Below are 20,722 nucleotides of genomic sequence, written 5' to 3'. Positions count from 1 at the left end.
GAGAGAAATGGCTGTGCGAATGAGGGGAGAGCATTTATGCAGAGAGATGGAGAGAACAGGGCGTCCCTCATCTTCCCTCCACATTCCCTTTTCCCTCTCACGTTCCTTGAAATGCTGTTTTCCCCTCCTCTTGATTTGTAATGAATTCTTCTGGATTTGAGACCCTGACTCACACCCTGAGGTGTTTTTACAGCCCTTCTCCCTTCCTAGTCATCCTTTTGTCCCAAGATAACATACCTCACCAGGCTGTCCTAGCGCATCATCCCAAGACAAACTGGGAGAAAGAGACATGGAATGGGGGTTCTGGGCAAAGTAGGGAGTCTGGCTCTCCAAGCACTAGCCTTACAGCCTTGGGGTGGGGGTAGGCTTCTTTGAGGGGAGAAGAGAGTGAGGGGCAGCTGGGTTGAATTTGGCCAAATCTAATAATCCAGGAACCTATTGAAGGCCTTGGGGGTTGGGAGGGGAGTAAAGTCTTGAATATTCTTCCAACTTCTCCCCCCCCCACCTCTCCCTCTGGTCCCTTCTTTCCAAAAAGTCTTTGAAGAAAGATGTTTTTGACGCGTCCATGTCGCTCTCAGATGGATGGGCTCAGAGTGATTGAAGTGTCTTTGTCATGCTAATGCTTGGGGGGTGATGGATGGGCGCTGGAGCTGCCAAACTCTGGCCCGCTTAGCCCATTGGCCTGGGAGAGATCACATGTGCCCCCACCCCCCACTGCCTAGTCCCTTCCTAGGGGATCGCTAGCCGGGACAAGCAGGCCCGGGCCATGGACTCAAGCTTCAGCGCTGTGACATACTGCCGAAAGGTTGTAGGGCAAGAGGGTGTCTCCCCCAAACGGCCCGACCCTCCTTCGGCCTCTAATGGACTATAATAGAATGAATTCCTTTTTAGAGTACCCACTTTGCAATCGGGGACCCAGCGCCTACAGCGCCCCAACCTCTTTTCCCCCCAGCTCAGCTCCGGCCGTTGACAGCTACGCAGGGGAGAGCCGCTATGGTGGAGGGCTGCCCAGCTCAGCGCTCCAACAAAACTCGGGGTATCCTGTCCAGCAGCCGCCTTCATCCCTGGGGGTGTCCTTTCCCAGCCCCGCTCCCTCGGGGTACGCCCCAGCCGCCTGCAACCCCAGCTATGGGCCTTCTCAGTATTATTCTATGGGTCAGTCGGAAGGAGACGGAGGCTATTTTCATCCGTCGAGCTACGGAGCCCAGCTAGGGGGTTTGCCCGACAGCTATGGAGCGGGTGGAGTCGGCTCAGGGCCATATCCTCCACCGCAACCCCCTTACGGAACTGAGCAGACCGCAAACTTTGCATCAGCCTACGATCTCCTCTCTGAGGACAAGGAATCATCTTGCTCGTCAGAACCCAGCTCTCTCACTGCCCGGACCTTCGACTGGATGAAGGTCAAGAGAAACCCACCTAAGACAGGTAGGGCTCAGAGGAGTGACTTCCTCTCCTTGCCTCAGGCATACATACACAGAGGGGCCTGAGCCCGGGCTTCATTCATTCTTTCAGCTGCTTTTATTGGTAGGTAAGTACTTTCTGGGCTCAGGTCAGCAGAGATTTCGAGGCTACTTCCTTCCTAAGGAGGTCTCCGTAGTCTTGTGTGCGCGCCCACTTTGGAGCCAGTATTTCATGTTTCTGGTCTGAAGGTGAGTATGGGCGGGAGGATGATGGTTCTAGATCTCCTAGATGATGGAGGGTGTGAGAGAGAGATGCTACATAGGGTATTGCCGCATTGGGTAGAATGATGAATGAGGGTCCAGAGTGGACTGGGAGGAGTGGAGGGGAGGGAGAAAGAGGTGAGAGAACTGACGTGGCTTTTCTCCCTGCCCCGCCCCTAGCAAAGGTGTCCGAGCTGGGACTGGGCACTCCCGGCGGTCTCCGTACAAACTTCACCACACGCCAGCTGACGGAGCTGGAGAAGGAATTCCATTTCAACAAATACCTGAGCCGCGCCCGGAGGGTGGAGATCGCCGCTACCCTGGAGCTCAATGAAACACAGGTGAAGATCTGGTTCCAGAACCGGCGCATGAAGCAGAAGAAACGCGAGCGAGAGGGGGGCAGGGTGCCTGCAGGCCCTCCAGGTTGCCCCAAGGAAGCGGCTGGAGAGGCCTCCGACCAGTCTGCGTGCACCTCCCCAGAAGCCTCGCCCAGTTCCATCACCTCTTGAATTGAACTTCCTAAGTAACCCGGCTTCACACACTGGACCCAGTCCTCTCCTAGACTCTCCCAAACTTCACAGCCCTGGTGACCCTCCTCAAGGCCGAGGAACAAGTTTAGGAAACTGGGCAGAAGTGGGGAAATCTATTTTTTTCCCCTTCAGATCTAGAAGTGGAGGGGTGATTGATGGCTGGGGCGATCCTACAGGTCTTGGGACCTGGGGAGCACTCAAACCATCAGAGGTCGAAGGAAGGCCTTTTGGCTTTGATCTGGAGATTGCCTCAACACATCAGAGTAGGAGTCAGCCCGACCTTTTCTGGCTTCTCCTTTCCCGTCCAATTCGAGTTCAGTGCCTTTGAGCTTGGAGAGTTCTTCTTTAGCTTCTTACCCCAACTCTTCTTCCTAGGCCCGGGATAGAGAGAGCCCTTGGGATTTCCAGTGGAGGATGTGTTAGTGTGTAAACACATCGCCACCAACCCTTAACTGTAATCCTTAATCCAGCCAACACACCGCAGACCTTACAATAGCACCGACTGCCTTGTGACATACCAAAAAAAAAAAAAAAAAAAAAAAAAAAAACCCAAAAAAGCACCCCCCCCCCTAGTCCCAAGTAATCCCACAAGCCCTTTCCAGACATATTCCTATTGCACTAATGTGGCCCTCAGTGGCTGGCTCAGGAGATCCACCTTCCCACCCGCATCACTAAATCACCAAAGGGTTTTGGAACTTGGCACCACAGAGATTTCCGGAGCATCATCCTAAGGACTGCCTCCAGCAAGCCTCAACCACAAGGGGCGAGTACCCCTCCCCTCTCCCTATTTATTACCTCCGGAAAAGCGCCCCCCCCCGCCCCATTCTCCTTTCCATAAAACCACCCTACTCCTGGGGCTGTCTGGGGAGGTCCAGGAATGGCGACAGAATTCCCAGCAGCTTCGGACATTTCTCTGAACCTTGGAGACAGCAGAGAGGCCACTTGAGTTTCTGGAAACCCAAGCTCCAAGCAAGCCAGGTTCTCTTTGTATCTGTGACTACCTCATTGCAATAAAGTCTGTTCCCTCCCCCTTTTCTTTCTTCGTTTGCTTCTCAGTCTTGGGGTGGAGGAAGAGCTATGAACTCTACTTGGCCATTGACTGAGTTGGAAAGGCATTGCCAAGTCCCAGCCAAGGTAGAAGAGGATCCCCAGATCCCTAGTAATCCACTGGTCTTTTCAGAGAACTCAGAAACACATGATAGAAAATGGGGGAACCAGATGGTTCTGAGATGATCTTGAGGAAAGGGGTGGAAGAAAGGGAAAACAGATATCTGTTTGATGTCTGTGAAGGGAATTATGGGGGGAATGGCAGAGGGGACTCTACCTGCTTCCTTTCCCTCTATCTCGCCCCAGTTCCCCCCAGAAACTAAAGAGATCAGGCTTGGGACTGTGGGGTGTCGGTACCCCCATTCTTGCTCAGAGAGTCAGAAGATGGATCATTGGCACACATTAAACCCCAACTCCAGCCCTTCCATACAGAAATACTGGATTGAGTCAACTGCAATCCGCCAGCAGGTGATTTGGCTGGGGCTGAAGATACTGGGGGCATAGGGAGGAGTGGCCTTCGAAGAGATGTGTGGGGGATGTGGTGAGGAGGTGCCGGGAGGTGGATGGGGGAGGTGCTGGTGCTTTGGTGGACAGTGAGGGTGGACAGAGGCAGCGGAGGTACGCCAGGATCCTGAGCTGACCTTTTTACCTCTAAGCGCCTCTGGGTTTTCCAAACAAGCCTGTGGTGTGCCCAGGGGGCAACTATTGTCTCCCTGTTAGTACCACTAGCAAACCTTTAGTCCACAGAGGCAGGGGGCCCAGCCTCTGGAAGCTCCTCAGGGGTGGCAAACGGCCCACACTCCAGGATCCAGAGTACCATCGAAATGACATGGGACTCCAGGCTCTGGGCCTGGTCTATTGATTCTGGTGACTCAGAAATCCCCTAAGCGCCAGGGCCAGGACCATACTCCTGGGGTGCAGTGATGAGGAAGACAGGTCTTATCTGAACCTAGCTCCCCCCACTTTGTTTACTTTGTGACCTCTGAAAGGAAGCCAGGAAGTCCGAAAAGGGCTGAAACTCTTGTAAGCATTGCTAAGCATTTTTTTCCTCGTGAAATTGGTGCCATTAGGGGAGAGGCAACGTTATCAATAATTGCACAACTCAGCTGGAGAGGAAGAGAAGCATTCAAGAGGAAGGCCAGCTTTCCCAGAGGTTGCTTTCTTGCCCTGTCTTAAAAGGAAAAAAAAATCTATTAACTGCTTTTCTCCATTTAATTGAAATTGCCATCAAGCTTGGCTTCCCCAACGGGGTCACCTTGACAGGAGAGGACAGAGCAAGTATCTTTGAAACAAATTTCCCCTGGTTGAAGCCATTTAATACCAACTAGTCAAAGCCTCTGGCTTGGGGTATTTATGGAGCCTCCAACTGTTAGCCCCTATGGACAAGTGAGCAGAAAGAGGAAGGGACAGTGGTTAGGGCAAGGCTGCAGAGGATGGTGGAACTGAGTCTCTGACTTGATATGACAGGCCCCAGGGGAAGAGTGATTGAAGGGCCCTCCCAGTAAAAGCAGAAGCTGGAGCCTTTGGTTTTTGGTCATAGCAGGAGCCTCCAGGGAAGAGGTGTGGTGTATGTGTGTGTGTGTGTGTGTGTGTGTGTGTGTGTGTGTGTGTGTGATCAATTCTTCATTAACAAGAGACAGGCTCGAAATACTCCACAGTGGTCAAGAGCCTTCCATCTCCTTAGATACCCAGACTCCATTGCACTCTCCTATTTGAATCCCACTTCCAGCCCAAGGCCCTGGACTGGGTTTAGAAGGAGACTGTGTTTATTTGGAGAAAACAAAATAAAACAAAACAAACCATCATGGTGTAGTCTCCTCTCATAAATATCACTGCCTGGTAACCAGGCAAGCAAAAAGATGCTCCATTTGACTCAAATCCAAAATGGATGGCCAAGGCTTCAGTCATGGACTCCTCCACACCTCTCAGGCACCTTCCCCCTTCCCCGCCCCCACATGGGCACCATGTACCTCCACAACTTCACATACCAGAATAAAAATAAAAGTACCCAGTTTTCTAAGTGAATCCCCCCCCTCTAATCTTCTATCTAATTCGTGGGAGGGAGAATTCTTAGGGCTGCTTGAAAGTGTGTCACTGCTTCTAAGGAGCTCAACCCTCTGATCTCCAGCTACTGGGCTACGCCATCTCTGTTCTCAGCCCAAGTGTGAACGTCTCCTCTTTTTAGATGCCCCTTTCCTCAACATTTGCTCTCTCTATGTGAGGCCCTTTGATCTCCTGGGCAAGGGAGAAAGATTTTGAAAACCTTCAACCCGTTTTTGTAACTTGTAACCCCAGGATTCCTTTGCTGTGGACATTCCTTGTGGCCACACCCTTGGGTGTTTGTCCAGAGTCAGGACAGAGCAGAGGGAGTAGATAGAGAAGTTAAAAGATGATGAAGGTCAGGATGGTCTGGAAAGGAGGACCGAGGCATTGGGAAAATATCCGGGTTACTGACTGGGGAGTCAAACCCTGCTTCTTGCTAATATGTGGTCTTGGGCAATGGGTCTGTTTCTTGTATCCAGTCTCCTTGTCTACAAAGTGGGGCTAAGGTCAGCTCTAGCCTCATAGGACTGATGTAGAGAATAAACTAGTTAACGTGTAAAATGTCTCATAAATGTGTTAGAACAGCTATTATTGGGGCTGGAGAGATGGCTCAGCAGTTAGGAGCACTGACTGTTCTTCCAGAGGTCCTGAGTTCAAATCCCAGTAACCCCACGGTGGCTCACAACCACCGTAATGGGATCTGGTGTGCCTGAAGACAGCTACGTACTCATATACATAAAATAAATACATAATTTTAAAAAGAACAGCCATTATTAATAAAGGGTTATGTTTACTTCCCTTTCCATGGCCCTGGTACTGCAGGGAGTATCCTGAATCCGTTATCACCCCCCCGCTCAGTCTTATGTGATCCCTGGCAGGTGTACAGGGCCAACCACAGGTAGAAGAGGCATTGGTGGTTGAGAGCACCTGAAGTTATCTGACTGAGACTGCTCCTCCTCCTTTCCTTCCTTTTCCTTATTCCATCCTGACTACCCATCAAGGAGGTCCCCTCAGCTTCCCTCCCCACCCCCACTTGCATTAGGAGAAGATGGACAGGAAGTCTTTAACAGTCTGCCGTTTTTGTTCTGAAGACAGACGCTTTAAATTCTTGATTAGAGTGATGGAGAGAAAACATCCTGAGCTGTAACCTAGTTTTCGGTGTGGTCCGAATTCTACTGGCTGGGTGAGCTTGTGCCGGTCAGTTTCCGTGGGCTTCTAAGACCTTTATGTGGACACAGAAAGACATTTTCTATTATTCTCCTACATGGAGTTATTTATGGTCTTGGCATAACAGAAGCAGGCATCCTCTAGCCTTCACCCCTTCTACTGTACGAGCAGAGCCACTTGGCGCTCAAGCCGGGCTATAAAATAATCATGAATGAAAGGATACCGAGGAGTCCCACAGAACACTGCTCCACAGTGGAGGTAGCAGCGGAGGAGAGATGCTCTTGACAGTACAGCTTCATCGCATAACCCTGGGAGCGCATTCTCACTACAGGCCCTCAGTCTGGGCCTCCCTGTAGTTATATCAATTTTCCCCTGGCATCTTTTTTTTTTTTGGTTCTTTTTTTTCCGGAGCTGGGGACCGAACCCAGGGCCTTGCGCTTCCTAGGCAAGCGCTCTACCACTGAGCTAAATCCCAACCCCTTCCCCTGGCATCTTAATTCTGCCTCCAAGGCATTGGTTATCTAACCGATATGTCTGGGACACAACAGGAAATGGAGAATCTTTAATTCTTAGAACACCAGAAAGGGTCAAACAGCTACAAACTCCAGCTTAAAGGCTGACCCCCTCCCCCGAGGCCTTCATTCACTGTCATTGTCTTGGTTCAGATCTGAGAAGAAGGAATTTCAGAGGAGCTCAGGAGACCTGCATTTACTTTACAGAGGGCCTCATCTGTCACTTTGGAAAAGTCACCAAATTTCTCTGGGCCAACTTTTCTAGTATTTAATTATTTATTCCTTTGCCCCTTAACCAATTGTAGACAAGATAGATGTAAGAAGGATCCTGTTGAATCTAGTCTATTGGCTTAGTTAGAGCTGATTAAAATCACTTTCTGTTCTTCCTCCCTTAAGCACTCAAGATGGCTTGCCTGGGTCTGGATTGTTGAATGCCCTGCCCTACAGCCTTTTCTGCCTGGAGGGGAGTTGAGGAGGGAGGCAGCCCAGCTCATGCTTTCCGGCGCCCTCTGCTCCTGAGAGGCCAGACGCTCCCTTCAGTTTACTCTGGCTTGACAGCTCCATTTCAACCCCCACCTTGGAGATGAGGCAGCTCAATATTTACTCAGCCAGGAGAGCTCCTCAGAAGACTGGCCTCTCCAGTCAGCCCTGGCAGGCTTGCCTCGGTTGCCCCCACCCCCTTTCCTTCCTGGTTCATAGAGAGTTCAGCTCTGAAATGGCTTGCAGCCCCCAACTCCCCAGTCCTAGAGAACTGTCTGTCCAGGGGATTGCTAAAGCCAGAAGGGCAGGAGGGGCAGGTAGGGGGCAGGAAGGGCTGTGGTCTTGGGGTCATGCCCTGGTCTCTCGCTGGAGCAGCAGCGTGGGTTCCCTGGAGAACAGGATGTACTAAGAACACGACAGTCTTTGGGAAGAAAGAGCACATGGACTGCCTGGCTGGGTTGAGGAGATGATCTGGAACTTCAAAGGACTGTGTCTTTTGTTGTTGCTATTATAAACCATGCCATCCAGTAGAGAAACTTAGTAAACGGTGACAGCCCAGACTCTTCCAAATACACACACTCAAAAGTGCTAATACAAAGAAAGAAATGACCTGTATCTCGTAGCACACATGAAAACTTAGTTCTTATCGCTTCGTATTCTAGGATATGAGATCCTAAAAAGACAAATATTTCCATGTAGTTTTGGCATGATTAATTGTACACAGGCTCTGACACACATATATAGGCCAGACAAATTCCCAACTGAGCCTCATTGCCAGCCCTTGGTTTCTCTGAGGTCTTGCTCTGTGGTTCAGGCTAGCTAGCAGCTCGAAACCTGGGTGCTAGGACTGCAGGTGATGTGCCAGAGTCGGGGGTTTTGTCTGTTTTACTCATTGTTCAAGTTCTGGTCCTCAGAACAAGACCCGTGACATGAGCTCAGTAAACGTCTGTTTACTATAAACAAATACCAAAGCAAAATCTTTCCCTCTAGCAGATAGACATCCCCAAATGGTTCTTGAAATAATGCTGCCTTTAGATGTCTGGCTGGTATGCTAGCAGTGCCAGCATCAATGTTGCAACAGGAAGCTAATGAGAGTAGGGTCCGATGTGGAAATGCACTTGAGAGCTCTTCCATTCATTCCCACCTTACTGTTTAGGATTTCCTTGGCTTTAGCAAGTGTCAACCCAAGAAGAGATCCAACTTTGGAAATGGAAAGGTTCTGGATGTTTCCACTGATAAAAAAAAAAAAAATGGATAGAAAGGCTGCCCAGTAAGGAGACCCGAGAAAGATGCACCTGCCCCAGGCGAGCCCTCCACTTCTTTTCCATATCCCAACATCCCAGAGACTAGAGCTTTCATTTTCTCTTTTCTAAAAATTCCGTGGGTTTTCCTTTCCCGTACCAGTGCCATTAAAGAGACTCATTTGTTGGATAACAGATAGGAGCTGGTTCCTAGAAGCATTAAGCTATTAAACTCAATGCATAATGGATTTCAAGGGAAAAGAGAGCCGGCTCTAGGTCTGGTGTGAGAGGCCCGGTTTCCATGGCTGGGAACTTCTGGGAACTGCTGGTTTCCTCTTGCTTCTTCCTGCTGTGGATTTACACACAAGGATCGTGATGCCACAGAAATGGATTCCAGGCTGACGTCGGAAAAAAGGGGAAACGCATGAAGAAACCCCGCTCCAGGTCAAGGGTTCCCTAGGGCAAACGGAGCGAGCTTTGAGAAGTCAGGGATGGGTTGAATGATACTGTGAAGAGTTCTCTGATTCCCATTTTGAAACCAGCCTGATACTTCTGCCAGGAACCGTCGGTTTTTGAGATGAGGAACCTGAAGAGGCAGGGTGCTTTGGGGACAGAAAGCTTTCCAGGGCTATGCTCCTGGAAACATGGGCTGACAGAGGTCTAGGACCTAGGTATAGTCCTTGCTGGCCCGTTCAACCCTCCACCGTTTTTGGTATTATTATTTATTCTTAGTCTTTGTCATAACCAATATTGCGATCTCCACACGGCACTTGGCAGCAGAGATCCTCTCCAGTTTCGGAAGGTGACTAGAAAGGGTCAGAGGAAACCAGAAGGCAATGGGGGGTGGGTGGGAGGGGTTGGGGTAAGGAGTGGGGGGTAGGGAGGTGGGGTAGTAAAAGCCAGGATCTAACACAGGGTCTCTATTCAGAACATTTAAATTCAGGGATTTGGGTGCTTTGGAAGTGGAGAAAAGCTGAAGTGACTTTGAAAGGGATTTGTGTCTGTAGGATCCCACCTGCTGAGGGGGACACTTCAAAACTAATTGTAAACCCATTGAACTCCACACCTTGACACATTGCCTCTGGCAGGTCAGCCTTCCTCACCGGTCAGTGGTTACCTATCTGAAAACAAACTGACCTTGTACACAGCTTTGCAGATATGCCTTCCACAACATCAAAGAAAGCAGATTAGAAGACTAGTATCACGCCTGTTGATTGTTCTCTCCCACCCTTGGTAGAGTATTTTGATTATGTGATCTAAAAGGAAACTTCAGACAAGTCTAAGTGGAAAACAATAGTTGTAGGCATAGTAGTGAGATTTTGTTTAAAGAGAGTCCCTTAACCTAATCTATTTTTGTAATGTTCTCACAGGGGAAGTGAGAAGGAATAGAATTAAGGTACCTTCCCTTGGGGATTGGAGAGATGATTGAGCGGTTTAGAGCATTGGGTATTCTTCTAGAGGACCAGGGTTCAATTCCCAGGACTCACATGGTAGCTTAAAACTGTTCTAGGGGGTCTGACACCTACACAGGACACACACGTAGGCAAAACCCCAATGCTCAAAAAAAAAAAAAAAAATAGAGAAAAATTTAAAAAAAAGATACCTTCACCCGAAAAAAAGAAAAGAAAAGAAAAAAAAAAAGATACCTTCCCTTGGTCATCTCTGTGTGATTCAATACTTGGGAGAAAAGCAAAAATGAAGAGAAAGGAACCATTTGTCTGCATATTCTCCCAGAACATAAACACTCTAGCTTGCTGCCATTCCCTTGATTTTGACTGGGGCATTTTTGGACCTACTGTTCAGTAATACCTAAGGCACTCCTGCTTGAGTAGGAAAAAAAGCAAAAACAAAAACGAAAACCCAGTTTGACTTTGTCTCTTGAATTTGACCATAAAGAACAAAATAGAAAAAAAAGAAAAGAAAAAAATAGAGAGTTCCCACATTTAGTAGTGTCTAATCCTAACTCTAACTTTGAGGTTCTCGATATCCTAACCTATGTCAAAGACTCTAAGGACTCCAGGGCTCGAGGGACTGCTCGGTTGTTAAAAGAGTGCCGTTGCCCTTGCAGAGGACTTGGGCTCAGTTTTCAGCACCCACATGGCAGCTCACAACCATCTAATTCCAATTCCAGGGAATCCAGCATGGTGGTCTGGCTTTGTAGGCAGCTGGCAGTCCTGTGGTAGAGATACATAGAGGTAAAGCACCCATATTCATAAAATAAAAACAAACCTGTAAAAAAAAAGTGTAAGGATTTCTAATGTGGAATTGGGACTACAACTCAGCAGAGAGCTTGTCTTGTGAGGCTTTGGATTTCATCCCCAGCACCATATACACAAGGAATAGCACCTACCTGGAATCCTAGCCACTCTGGAGGTAGAGGAAGGAAGATCACAAGTTCAAGGCCAGCCTGGTCTAGTAAGAGCTAGGACAGCCAGATCTTTACAGTGAGACTGTCTCCGAAGCAGAGGGGGTGGGGAGTTGAATGTGCATTAAATAAATCTTCTAAACTCAGTCTTAGAGTTCTTCGCAAAATCTCTCTTTTATAAAAGCTCCATTTTGGGTTGGGGATTTAGCTCAGTGGTATAGCGCTTGCCTAGCAAGCGCGAGGCCCTGAGTTCGGTCCCCAGCTCTGAAAAATAGAAAAAGAAAAAAAAAATAAAAGCTCCATTTTATTCAAGAAATAATTTTTAGTTTTTTTTAAATATTTATTTTAGTTATGGGAGACCAGAAAAAAAAATCAGAGCAAATCTCTTTATAGCTCTTATTAATTCTTCTGTTTCTCAAGCCCTCTTAAATGCAAGTCTCTGGATCAAAGCAGGGTCCCCCATTTGGATTTTAGTTAAGGAGGGCAAGCCTCCTGTCCTTTGCATAGGGTGTACCAAATTCCTCTCTTAGGAAACAAGAGAGTACCTGCTTCTCTCTTTTTAATTCCCTTCCCAGGTCTTTAGATTCAATTCTCAGTATTATTTTTGATGACAAGTAAATGTTTACCTAGTCACTGAGAAATAGCTCAGATTCTTGTCACAGGTCCCAAGGAACTCTCAGGTCAACTGAGGCAGGATTCCGGACTCAGGTGATCTTCCTACGCTCACCAAGGATCTAGACTCAGTTCCTCTGGAGTCTCTTCCCTTTTCCCATTCCATCCCAGAGTGGTGAGTGGTTTGTTGGGGCACGGAGTCCTCTCCCAGATCTGAGGCTGTGTTGCTGGGAGTGGAGACAGGGGTCAGAAAAGCTCACAGGTCCCAAGACTCTGAATATCAGGTTGTTTTTTGTTTTTTTTCTCCTACAATAGATGTACCTGTTGAGAAAGGATATTTCCCTGTACACACACACACACACACACACACACACACACACACACACACCCCACTTCTAGAGGCACATACACACCGTTTTATAAGCACTTGTCCCACATTACTGCCCTCCCCCCATCTCCAAGCTTCCTCGAGGAGTCTGCTTTTTTTACAAAAATGTAAACAGAAGAGTGGCAAATTACTTCAAAATCTGCTCCCAATAATAGAGAAAAGGTTTTGTTGTTGTTGTTTTGTTTTAATGCTCTTTGGCAGGCACGGAGAAAAACTTACCTAGAGAAAAAGATACCGAGCCCAGATTGTCCTTGCCTTTGGGAATCTCCTTTCAGGTCCCAACAAGATCTGTGTTTCTGTTTTTGAACTTGTTTGAAACTTGCTATCTGGTTGAGAAGACATGATCTGTAGCCACCTCCTGACTGCTAGTATTTTGAAAGAATGTCATAACATCTGGCTTCTGCTTTTGGCAAAAAAGTATCTTGTTGATTACCTAGGAGAGAATGGAGAGAGGAGAGGGAGAAAAGGAAAGGGGAGGGGACGAACAGGAGGGGAGGGGAAGGGAGGGGGGAAGGAAAGGGGAGGGGGAGGAGGAGGGGGAGGGGGAGGGGGAGGGAGGGAGGGAGGGGAGAGGAGAGGAGAGAGAGAGAGAGAGAGAGAGAGAGAGAGAGAGAGAGAGAGATATTATGAATAGTTCTTTGTGTTGTGTGGGTGTTTGCCTTCTGGGGGCTTGTACTTGGCCTAACTTCTTCAGGGCTTTCTGGAGCTGATGAAGTAATTTGTACCTCTTTCCCCACAAGCTACTCTTCCAATATTTGAAGACATTTCTCCTGTTGGTCTCCAGAGCTTTCTTTAAATTCTTAAAAATTTTAATTTATCATTTTATATATGAGTATTTTTGCCTGTATGTGTCTCTAGTCACCACATGCATGCTTAATGTCCACAGGGGCCAGAGGAGGGCGTGGCTTCCTAGAACTGAAGTTACAGAGAGTTGTGACCTGCTATGTGGGTGCTGAGAGTCAAGAGTAGAACCCGTGTGCTCTTGATGAGCAGCTAGTGCTCTTAACCATTGAGCCACCTCTCTACTCCTACCCCCAAAGTTTTTCTTTTCCTCTCTTTCTCTCTCTCTCCCTTCCTCCCCCTTCCTTCCTTCCTCTCTTTCTTTCTCCTTTCTTTCTGTTTTTTGTTTTTGTTTTGAGTCAGGGTCTCTTTATGTCCTGTGAACTTACTACATATAGCAGGCTGGCCTGGAACTTAGTGATCCACCTGCCTCAGTCTCCTGAGTGCTGGAACTAAAGGTATGTGCCCTCAGGCCAGCTTCCAGAGCTTTCTGTCTCAAGAGTAATATACATTTCTTCTACCTCCATTTATTCATCCTGAGACCTAACTTCCAGATCCTTCTCCATCCTGCCCTCTCTTCCTTAGTTAATATTTCCCACTCAGTGAAGCATCTGGAAGCAGACGTAAAATATGAAGTGTGAGAAACAAATTGGAAAGTAGAGTGGGAAGATATATATATATGTATATATGTGTGTATGTGTATATATGTGAATGTACAATATATATGTGTGTGTATGTTTATATTTATGTGTGTTATATGTGTGTATGTATATATGTGTGTGTATGTGTGTGTGTATATATGTGTCTGTATATATATATATGTGTGTGTGTATATATATATGTGTGTGTGTGTGTGTGTGTGTGTGTGTGTGTGTGTGTGTGTGTGTGTGTATCCTTTGATCTGGGCATTGTATTTCTCTTGACAGAGGCAGGATAGCCTAGGCAGGGAAGGGCTAAGGGGCAGGCTGGTGATGAGAAATGGGAGGAGTTCTCCTGCAAATCATGTCCATCCACTTGACCTCTAGGGCTACCTCAGCGACTGATACTGTCCTTAATCCATACAAATCCCCGAGCTCAGGATGGGAGCTGCCAGGTCAGCAGTTGTTTTTCACGGGGAACAAAATATCTGCTGAGCAGTTTGTGTAAACCGTGAGAGGGAAAGATGGGCAGGTGCTAAGGAACAACGAAGCAGAGAGCTGAGAAGAATCTTCCTTGTTATCCGGGGGTGAGTGAGGGGTGGGATAGCAGCACAGGTGACCCAGCTGGGGCAGCCCTTCAGTTCCACTCTCCTTCATCACTGATGGCCAGGTAATTCTACTTCTCCCCTGACACTTTGCCCTGACCTCCCTCTTTGGTGATAGCTGTTATCATTTGTGTTATCATTGTTGATGCTATTGACATTTATGGAGCACTTTGCTGTTAGCTCTTAGTCCTCGTCACACGTCTGGGAGGTTAGTGTGGCCATTATTCTCGCTCTATACATGAAAAGCCCGAGGCACAGAGAAAATGAGTAGCGCGCCCAAGATCACATATCTGAAAAGCAACATATCATTTTCTCTGTCTGCCTCTGGTCCTCAAGTGTTTACATAAATTCACACGGAATACACAATGCGTTCAGGATGGCAGTTTCTCTTCCCACTTCCTACTCTGGACTACACCCACAGCCATCAGACCACCATGTGTCTCAGGGTCTCAGGTCACTCTTTTTCCTTTCTAAGTAGACTTCCCAAATAGCCAAGAGCTGCAATCTCGCCCAGGGACTAGCCCTCTCTAGATTACACATAGAGACTGAGAATTTCTTCAAATTGAATCCAAGTCACATATTTGGTGATTCATAGATTTTGTGAAACCATTGTTCGATCATAGTTTGGGGTTGATGGTCAGGGGAGGTTTGCTGTAGAGATCTTGTTATTGGAATGGTCTTCTTCTCCACATTAGGAAGGTTGTAGACACTTTGAATATGACTGATCTTGAAGCTGAAGGTCTCATATTTGTATATTTTATTTTTAGTGAGCCAAAGAAAATGGTAAGAAGTTTAAAGTGTATCTGTGGCTCAGGGATAGAGTAGTTGCCCAAAATGGGAGATATGATCTTGGTTTGATCCACAGACAGAGATAGAGACAGAGACACAGAGAAACAGAGAGAGACAGAGACACAGAGAGACACACAGAGAGAACAAAAAAGTAGGAAGTCTCCTAAAATTATCAAAATTATTTTTTGCTTGTATTTTTTTCCTTCTTTTTTGAGCAGGATCTTATGTGGCCTAGGCTGGCTTCGAACTCTCTATGTAACCAAAGATTACCTTGAATTCCTGACCTCCCTGCTTCTACCTCCCAAGTGCTAGCATTGCAGATGCCACCACCCCTGGCTTAATGTGGTATGAGGGATCAAAATTAGGGCCTGTGGCACAGAAGGCAAGGAAGCAGTCTATCTACCCAACTACAGTCCAAGCCTGCTTTAATTTATTTTCCTGACTACTTAAAATTCACGAAACCTGCCCACTTTATCCTTTAATGAGCACATACTGTCCCAACTTCTCTTTCCAAATTCTCCCTGTGGGCAAGGGGATGATGTGATGTCCCTGGTAGGGGCAAGCATGAAACAGGCATGGATAAGAAGTAGAGGTTTTCGGGCTGGAGAGATGGCTCAGTGGTTAAGAGCATTGACTGCTCTTCCAGAGGTCCTGAGTTCAATTCCCAGCAACCACATGGTGGCTCACAACCATCTGTAATGGGATCTGATGCCTGCCTGCTCAAATATATAAAATAAATAAATCTAAAAAAAAAAAAAAAAAAAAAAAAAAAAAAAAAGTAGAGGTTTTCACTCCCAGGCTGGATCCCAGAGCACTGACCAGTTGCCTGCTCTCTAATGATTCGAAAGGGACACACACACACACACACACACACACACACACAGACAGAGACAGAGAGAGACAGAGACAGAGAGAGACAGAGAGACAGAGAGACAGAATCAGAGAGAGACACACAGAGAGGACAATCTCTCTGTGTCTCAACCTTCTTTTATCTCTTTACCCCTTCCTCCCACTGCTGGAGATCCATGTGATGGTAGATATTCAAGCCTGAGCTTCGAAGGCTTTGGGGTGTAAGCAGATCAAACCCCCAAATCTTTAACTTCCCCCTGTGATCTGCAGAGCCAAGCACCAGGCAGATGGAGGGCAGAAACCCAGGGACCACAGCGACTTCCATCTGATAACTTAGCACAGGTCCTGGGGCCAAGAAGAGTGGCCCTGACAGCAAAATTAACATGTGGGGGAATCTGGGGGAGATCCAAAGGGAGAGGAGAGATTCATAGCCAGATAAGAGCAGTAGATCACTTGGGTCTGGCATCTGTTCTCCTGCTTTATGCAAATGTTGCTTTAGCCCCAAAGAAGCCACATTCTGGGCCCAGCTTGCTGTTTATTTAAAAATACGCCAACCTTGCAATCCGTCTAGAAAGCTCTGAAGGGGCTCTTGATAAGGGCATCACAGCAGAGCCCAGCAGCCAGGCAGTAAATCCTGAATATGCAGAAACATTAAAAAAAAGAAAAGATCAGATGTTGTAAAGAATTTTGCTGTCTGTAGATAAGGAGATGACCACAGGGAACGCCTGGGTAGGTCCCTCAGAGAGAGTCTATTTATTTTCTCTTTGTGGTTTACCTTTTGCTCTCCAGATGAGCTAGGCACACGCTCAAGAGGGGGAAAGCAAGGGTAAGCTCTGGTTTTAAGCCCACCCCGTTCATAGCAACAAGGCCTCTCTGCACCCCTTTCTCTGAATGAGCAATGTGACAAGCTCCTTTCTTATCGTTTCAGCGTTTTGGAAACAGACGGCACAGAGGCTTGGTGCGTGCCGGGGTAAAAGGCTGTCACACGGGGTACACACCTGAATGAGAGAGACATATTCGAGAAAGAGCAGATGACATTTCCAACATCACTAGAGATTCCAGCCGTCAGCTGAGCCTCTATCAGGGCTTTTGCCGGCTCCAGTAAGAAGTGTCAAACAGATTAGATAGTTTATAGGAAGGCAAGAGCCGGGCGTCTTACCAAACTTTTTTTTTTTTCATACATTGGAGCCTGCCTGGAGACAGGGTGGAATGATAGGTCTTGATAAGTTTCACAAGCTAAGGGACTCCAAGACCTCCACAGTTCACTTACTTTGCCAATAGTCACTTGGCCCCCTGACCAAAGAGAGTATCAATTTGTTTAGAGAATCACGGGGAAAAAAATCATTAAACGGCACCGAGAATGTTAAAGGGGTGGGGTGGGATTTAAAGCGAGTTCCCTTAAGGCCAAGTTTAAGCTTTGTAAGTCTCCTCTGCTCTCGAGCTTCCCCCTCCTGTCTCCAGCCCTGCCTGTAGGCTATAGAAACACCACTGGCTACTTGGAAGGAAGAAGCCCAGCGAGGCAGGCAAGCCGAGGGGATATTGTTGTATCTGGGACTCTATGCACTTTGGGTTATGGGCCTTCCCCCACGTCTAAGAGTCTATGTGGCTGCTTTACATACATCTGTGCATACATCTCTCTCACTGAACAATGCACCTAGCAGCCTCAGACCCCACCTGCACTAGGCTGCACAGATACTCCTTCCTCTCTTAATGGTGGGATAACTTTCCCTTCCCTTCGGCAATTCTTAAATCTACGTTTTGTTCAGTCAGCTACCCCTTATATCCAAGAATGAGATCCAGAAAAGTGGATCCAGTTTGATTAGTTTTGGGTGCAAACTATGTCCTCAGTTACAGATAGTGTCGCACTACCATGTAGGTGGGGTGCTGGGAATTGAACCTGGGTCCTCTGGAAGAGCAGCCAGTGCTCTTGGCTGCTCCAACTCCCATTTGCCACTTTGTGCCGATGTATAACTGGGCATGCATAAATTGAAGTCAGATGCATTATGGGAAAGAGTATCCTCAGTAGAAAAACGTGTTGGTGACTTAATTTGTCAATCAAAACAGGGAACCACCCAAATTATACCCTTAGCAACCAGCCCCTCCTTCCTCTAGACCTCAGAAAAAGAGACCACAGGCAGCAATTAACCTGGGGGGCCCTTGAGTATTTTCATGCACGTGAGCACAAGAGCTGTCTACGTCTAATACACTTTTGAGAAATGTCATAACAGCCAAGCCTTTTAAAGGTATGTAACAGGGAAGGTTGGATGGATTTAAAGTGGTCAAGAAATCTGAAAACTGGCTGGTCATGGTGGCACAAGCCTTCAGTCTCAGCACTTGTGAGGAAGAGGAGGCAGGCAGATCTTTGTGAGTTCAAGGCCAGCCTGGTCTACAGAGTGACTTCCAGGACAGCTGGACTGTGTAGAGAGACCCTCTTTCAACTCCCAGCCCAACTTTCAAAAAGAAATCCGAAAACTAAAACTGGGAAGAGAGCAATGTGTCTGCAAGTTCGCTTAAAAATGTAAGGGTACCTGGAAGGACAAACAAACAAACAAACAAACCAACCCTATAAATACTTAGTGCTTTCAGGAGGTCAGCAGCTTAATGATGAAGATACTGGATTTTAGACAGATTCTGAAAATAGGAAGAAGAGAAGGCTGTGTTCGTTTATCTCTACCTTCCTCCCCATCCAACTCCTTCTCTCTCCACCTTGGCTCCTCCCTCTCTCTTCCCCTTAGGGGTCCTGGTTTCTTGAGTTTTCTTGCAATCCACTGGGTTCACTTGCCCTGGATGCTTGCCCTTCTGAAATCCAGCATTCTATCTTCGACCTTTAATAAGCCGTTCCTCTTGCCTGAACGATTTTCTATCCAGTCCATGTCTAGAAAAACTTCTATTTTATCTTCTGAGTTGCAGTTCCGATGTTCCTTCCGTGAGAAGCTTTCCCCGCCATCCCCAGAGCAAACACAGGCCCCTTTCCTCCCACAATGGCACACATCCCGTCGCTTTTTATCAAGTATTTATCCACCTATTTATTTTTGTATCTTTAATACCTAGGAAGATATATATCCTGTAAATATTTATGAAGTTATTGAAAAGATAAATGAATGAATAGGAGAGGAAAGCTTGGGCCAATCCAACACTTGGTGAAGATAGTGCTATATTAATAGCTGACAGATGCAGCAAATCTATTCAAGTTTTGGTTTTCTCACCTTCCTCGTATAAAATAAAGATCTCCAAGATTTAAATAACAGTGCTAAGTATATTAAGGGAGACATTTGTCTCAATAACGTTAATCTATAGCACTGTGTCCACATATTTTAACAGCGTTTTAGAGCATGCTGAAGGACCGTAAAGATCATCTGGCCCAGTCTCTTGTTCATGACTCAGACAGTGTTTCCATCCAGTGGTTGGCCAGCCTCTGATTATAACCTACCTATCACTGGAGACAGGAGTCCCAGGACTTCTGAGACAGCCAACTTTCTCTGACTGGTCTTCCTTACTTAAAGCTAAATTTATTTTACTGAAACATTTAACCTTTGCTCCCGGTGCTGCCCAGCTATGATAAAGTGTTCATGATGGCTTCCCTCGCTCCAGTCTTTGCCCCTCCAAGTGAAATATCCATATCCTCATATACCCACATATACCCAGAGTATATGCTCATCATAGACTCTGGCTATGAGGGTCACCCAGGACTCTGAGCATTATCCTCTGGGAACAGCCAGAATAGAATCCAAGAGTCATTATGTTTTTTTTCCCCCTTATTTTTCTAATCCTACCAGCTACTTGTTGAACACTTACTGTACACTAACCTTTTATTTCCTTGTGTCAGAGTCACGTGTATCCCTGGCTGGCCTCGAACTCACTATATAGCTCGAACTTCTGATCTTCCAACCTTTCCCTCCAGAGTGCTAGGATTATAGGTGTGTGTGTGTGTGTGTGTGTGTGTGTGTGTGTGTGTGTGTTTCTAGGTCCCGGGTAAGCACTCTATCAATTGAACTCTACAGAGGCTTTTGCTTCAAGTACATATTTTGTTGAGACAGGGTTTCCCTGTGTAGCCTTGGCTGTCCTGGAATCCACTCTGTAGACCAGGCTAGCCTCCAATTCAGAGATCCTCCTGCCTCTGCCTCCTTGAGTGCTGGGATCAAAGGCATGTGTCATCATTCCTTGGACTTGTTTTAAGTTTTTTATATAGATATATTTTATCATTTGTTTTTTTTATAATGCTCTGAAACAAAGTATAGTTTTCAATTCTACATCTATATTTCCATTGCTAACATAGCCTATAGTTACTTTTCAGTATTTTGTTGACTTTTTTGCAACTGTATCCAGAGCCCAGAGTTGACCAACATTAGTATCTTTTTGCCTAGTGTTAGTATCTTTTTTTGTTTGTTTGTTTGTTTTTTAAAGCAGGAGATGGTTTATACTCAGGTCCAACCTGGGTAGTGTAAATCATATAATGATTTGAAAATTTTATTATGACACTTTTTTTTTCTGGAAAGGAAAACATTTATTTTAGTGTTTAAACATCATTCCCCGCACTTTTGAAAATGACCATCCCCATTCTGCCCCCTCTCCCAAACTTTCCCAGTGAGACAGATTCTGACCAAGGGAAGGATGGTTGTTATTATGACACTTTAAAAATACTGTGGAAACATTCAAAGCACATCACAATAAATGTGATGTTCACAATGAACACAATTGCCCAAATCCAGCTGTTGCTTTTCCCAGTTCGGCTTCCTGTGGCAATTTTAATCTTTATTTCTCCATCCGGGCTTTTCAAAATAAAAGTACTCCTCTTTTTTCTTTTAAAAGAAACCCACTTTTTCATTGAAGTTTTTAAACATTGAAGTTGTGCCTGAATGTATGGCTATATTTCATGTGTGTGCTTGGTGTCTGTGGAGCCCAGAGGAGGACTTTAGATCCCTGCACTGATGGCTGTCAATCACCATGTGAGTACTGGGGACTAAGCCCAAGTTCTCTGCAAGGGCAGCAAGTGCTCTGACCCATTAGGCCATCTC

At 46.6% G+C, this 20,722-nt stretch overlaps 1 protein-coding gene across 1 annotated transcript; it reads left to right on the top strand.

Moving 5' to 3' along the window:
• Positions 1-860: 860 nt before the first annotated feature.
• On the top strand, positions 861-2,246 carry Hoxb1 (homeobox B1). The gene is made up of 2 exons (XM_032913885.1): positions 861-1,425; positions 1,842-2,246. Exons 1-2 carry the CDS (start codon positions 861-863, stop codon positions 2,168-2,170), a joined length of 894 nt encoding a protein of 297 aa, XP_032769776.1. The 3' UTR covers positions 2,171-2,246.
• Positions 2,247-20,722: the final 18,476 nt, after the last annotated feature.

Source organism: Rattus rattus, chromosome 9 (genome assembly GCF_011064425.1).
Source record: "Rattus rattus isolate New Zealand chromosome 9, Rrattus_CSIRO_v1, whole genome shotgun sequence".
NCBI classification, from domain to species: Eukaryota; Metazoa; Chordata; class Mammalia; order Rodentia; family Muridae; genus Rattus; species Rattus rattus.
The sequence above is the reverse complement of the archived record's forward strand: the minus strand, read 5'-3'. Positions and strand labels throughout refer to the sequence as shown.

Excerpts from the sequence above, each read along its gene's own strand:
- Hoxb1 (XM_032913885.1), top strand. The coding sequence starts at position 861 with ATGGACTATAATAGAATGAATTCCTTTTTAGAGTACCCACTTTGCAAT. Across the intron at positions 1,426-1,841 it reads GAGAAACCCACCTAAGACAG|CAAAGGTGTCCGAGCTGGGA; the intron begins GTAGGGCTCAGA and ends CCCCGCCCCTAG.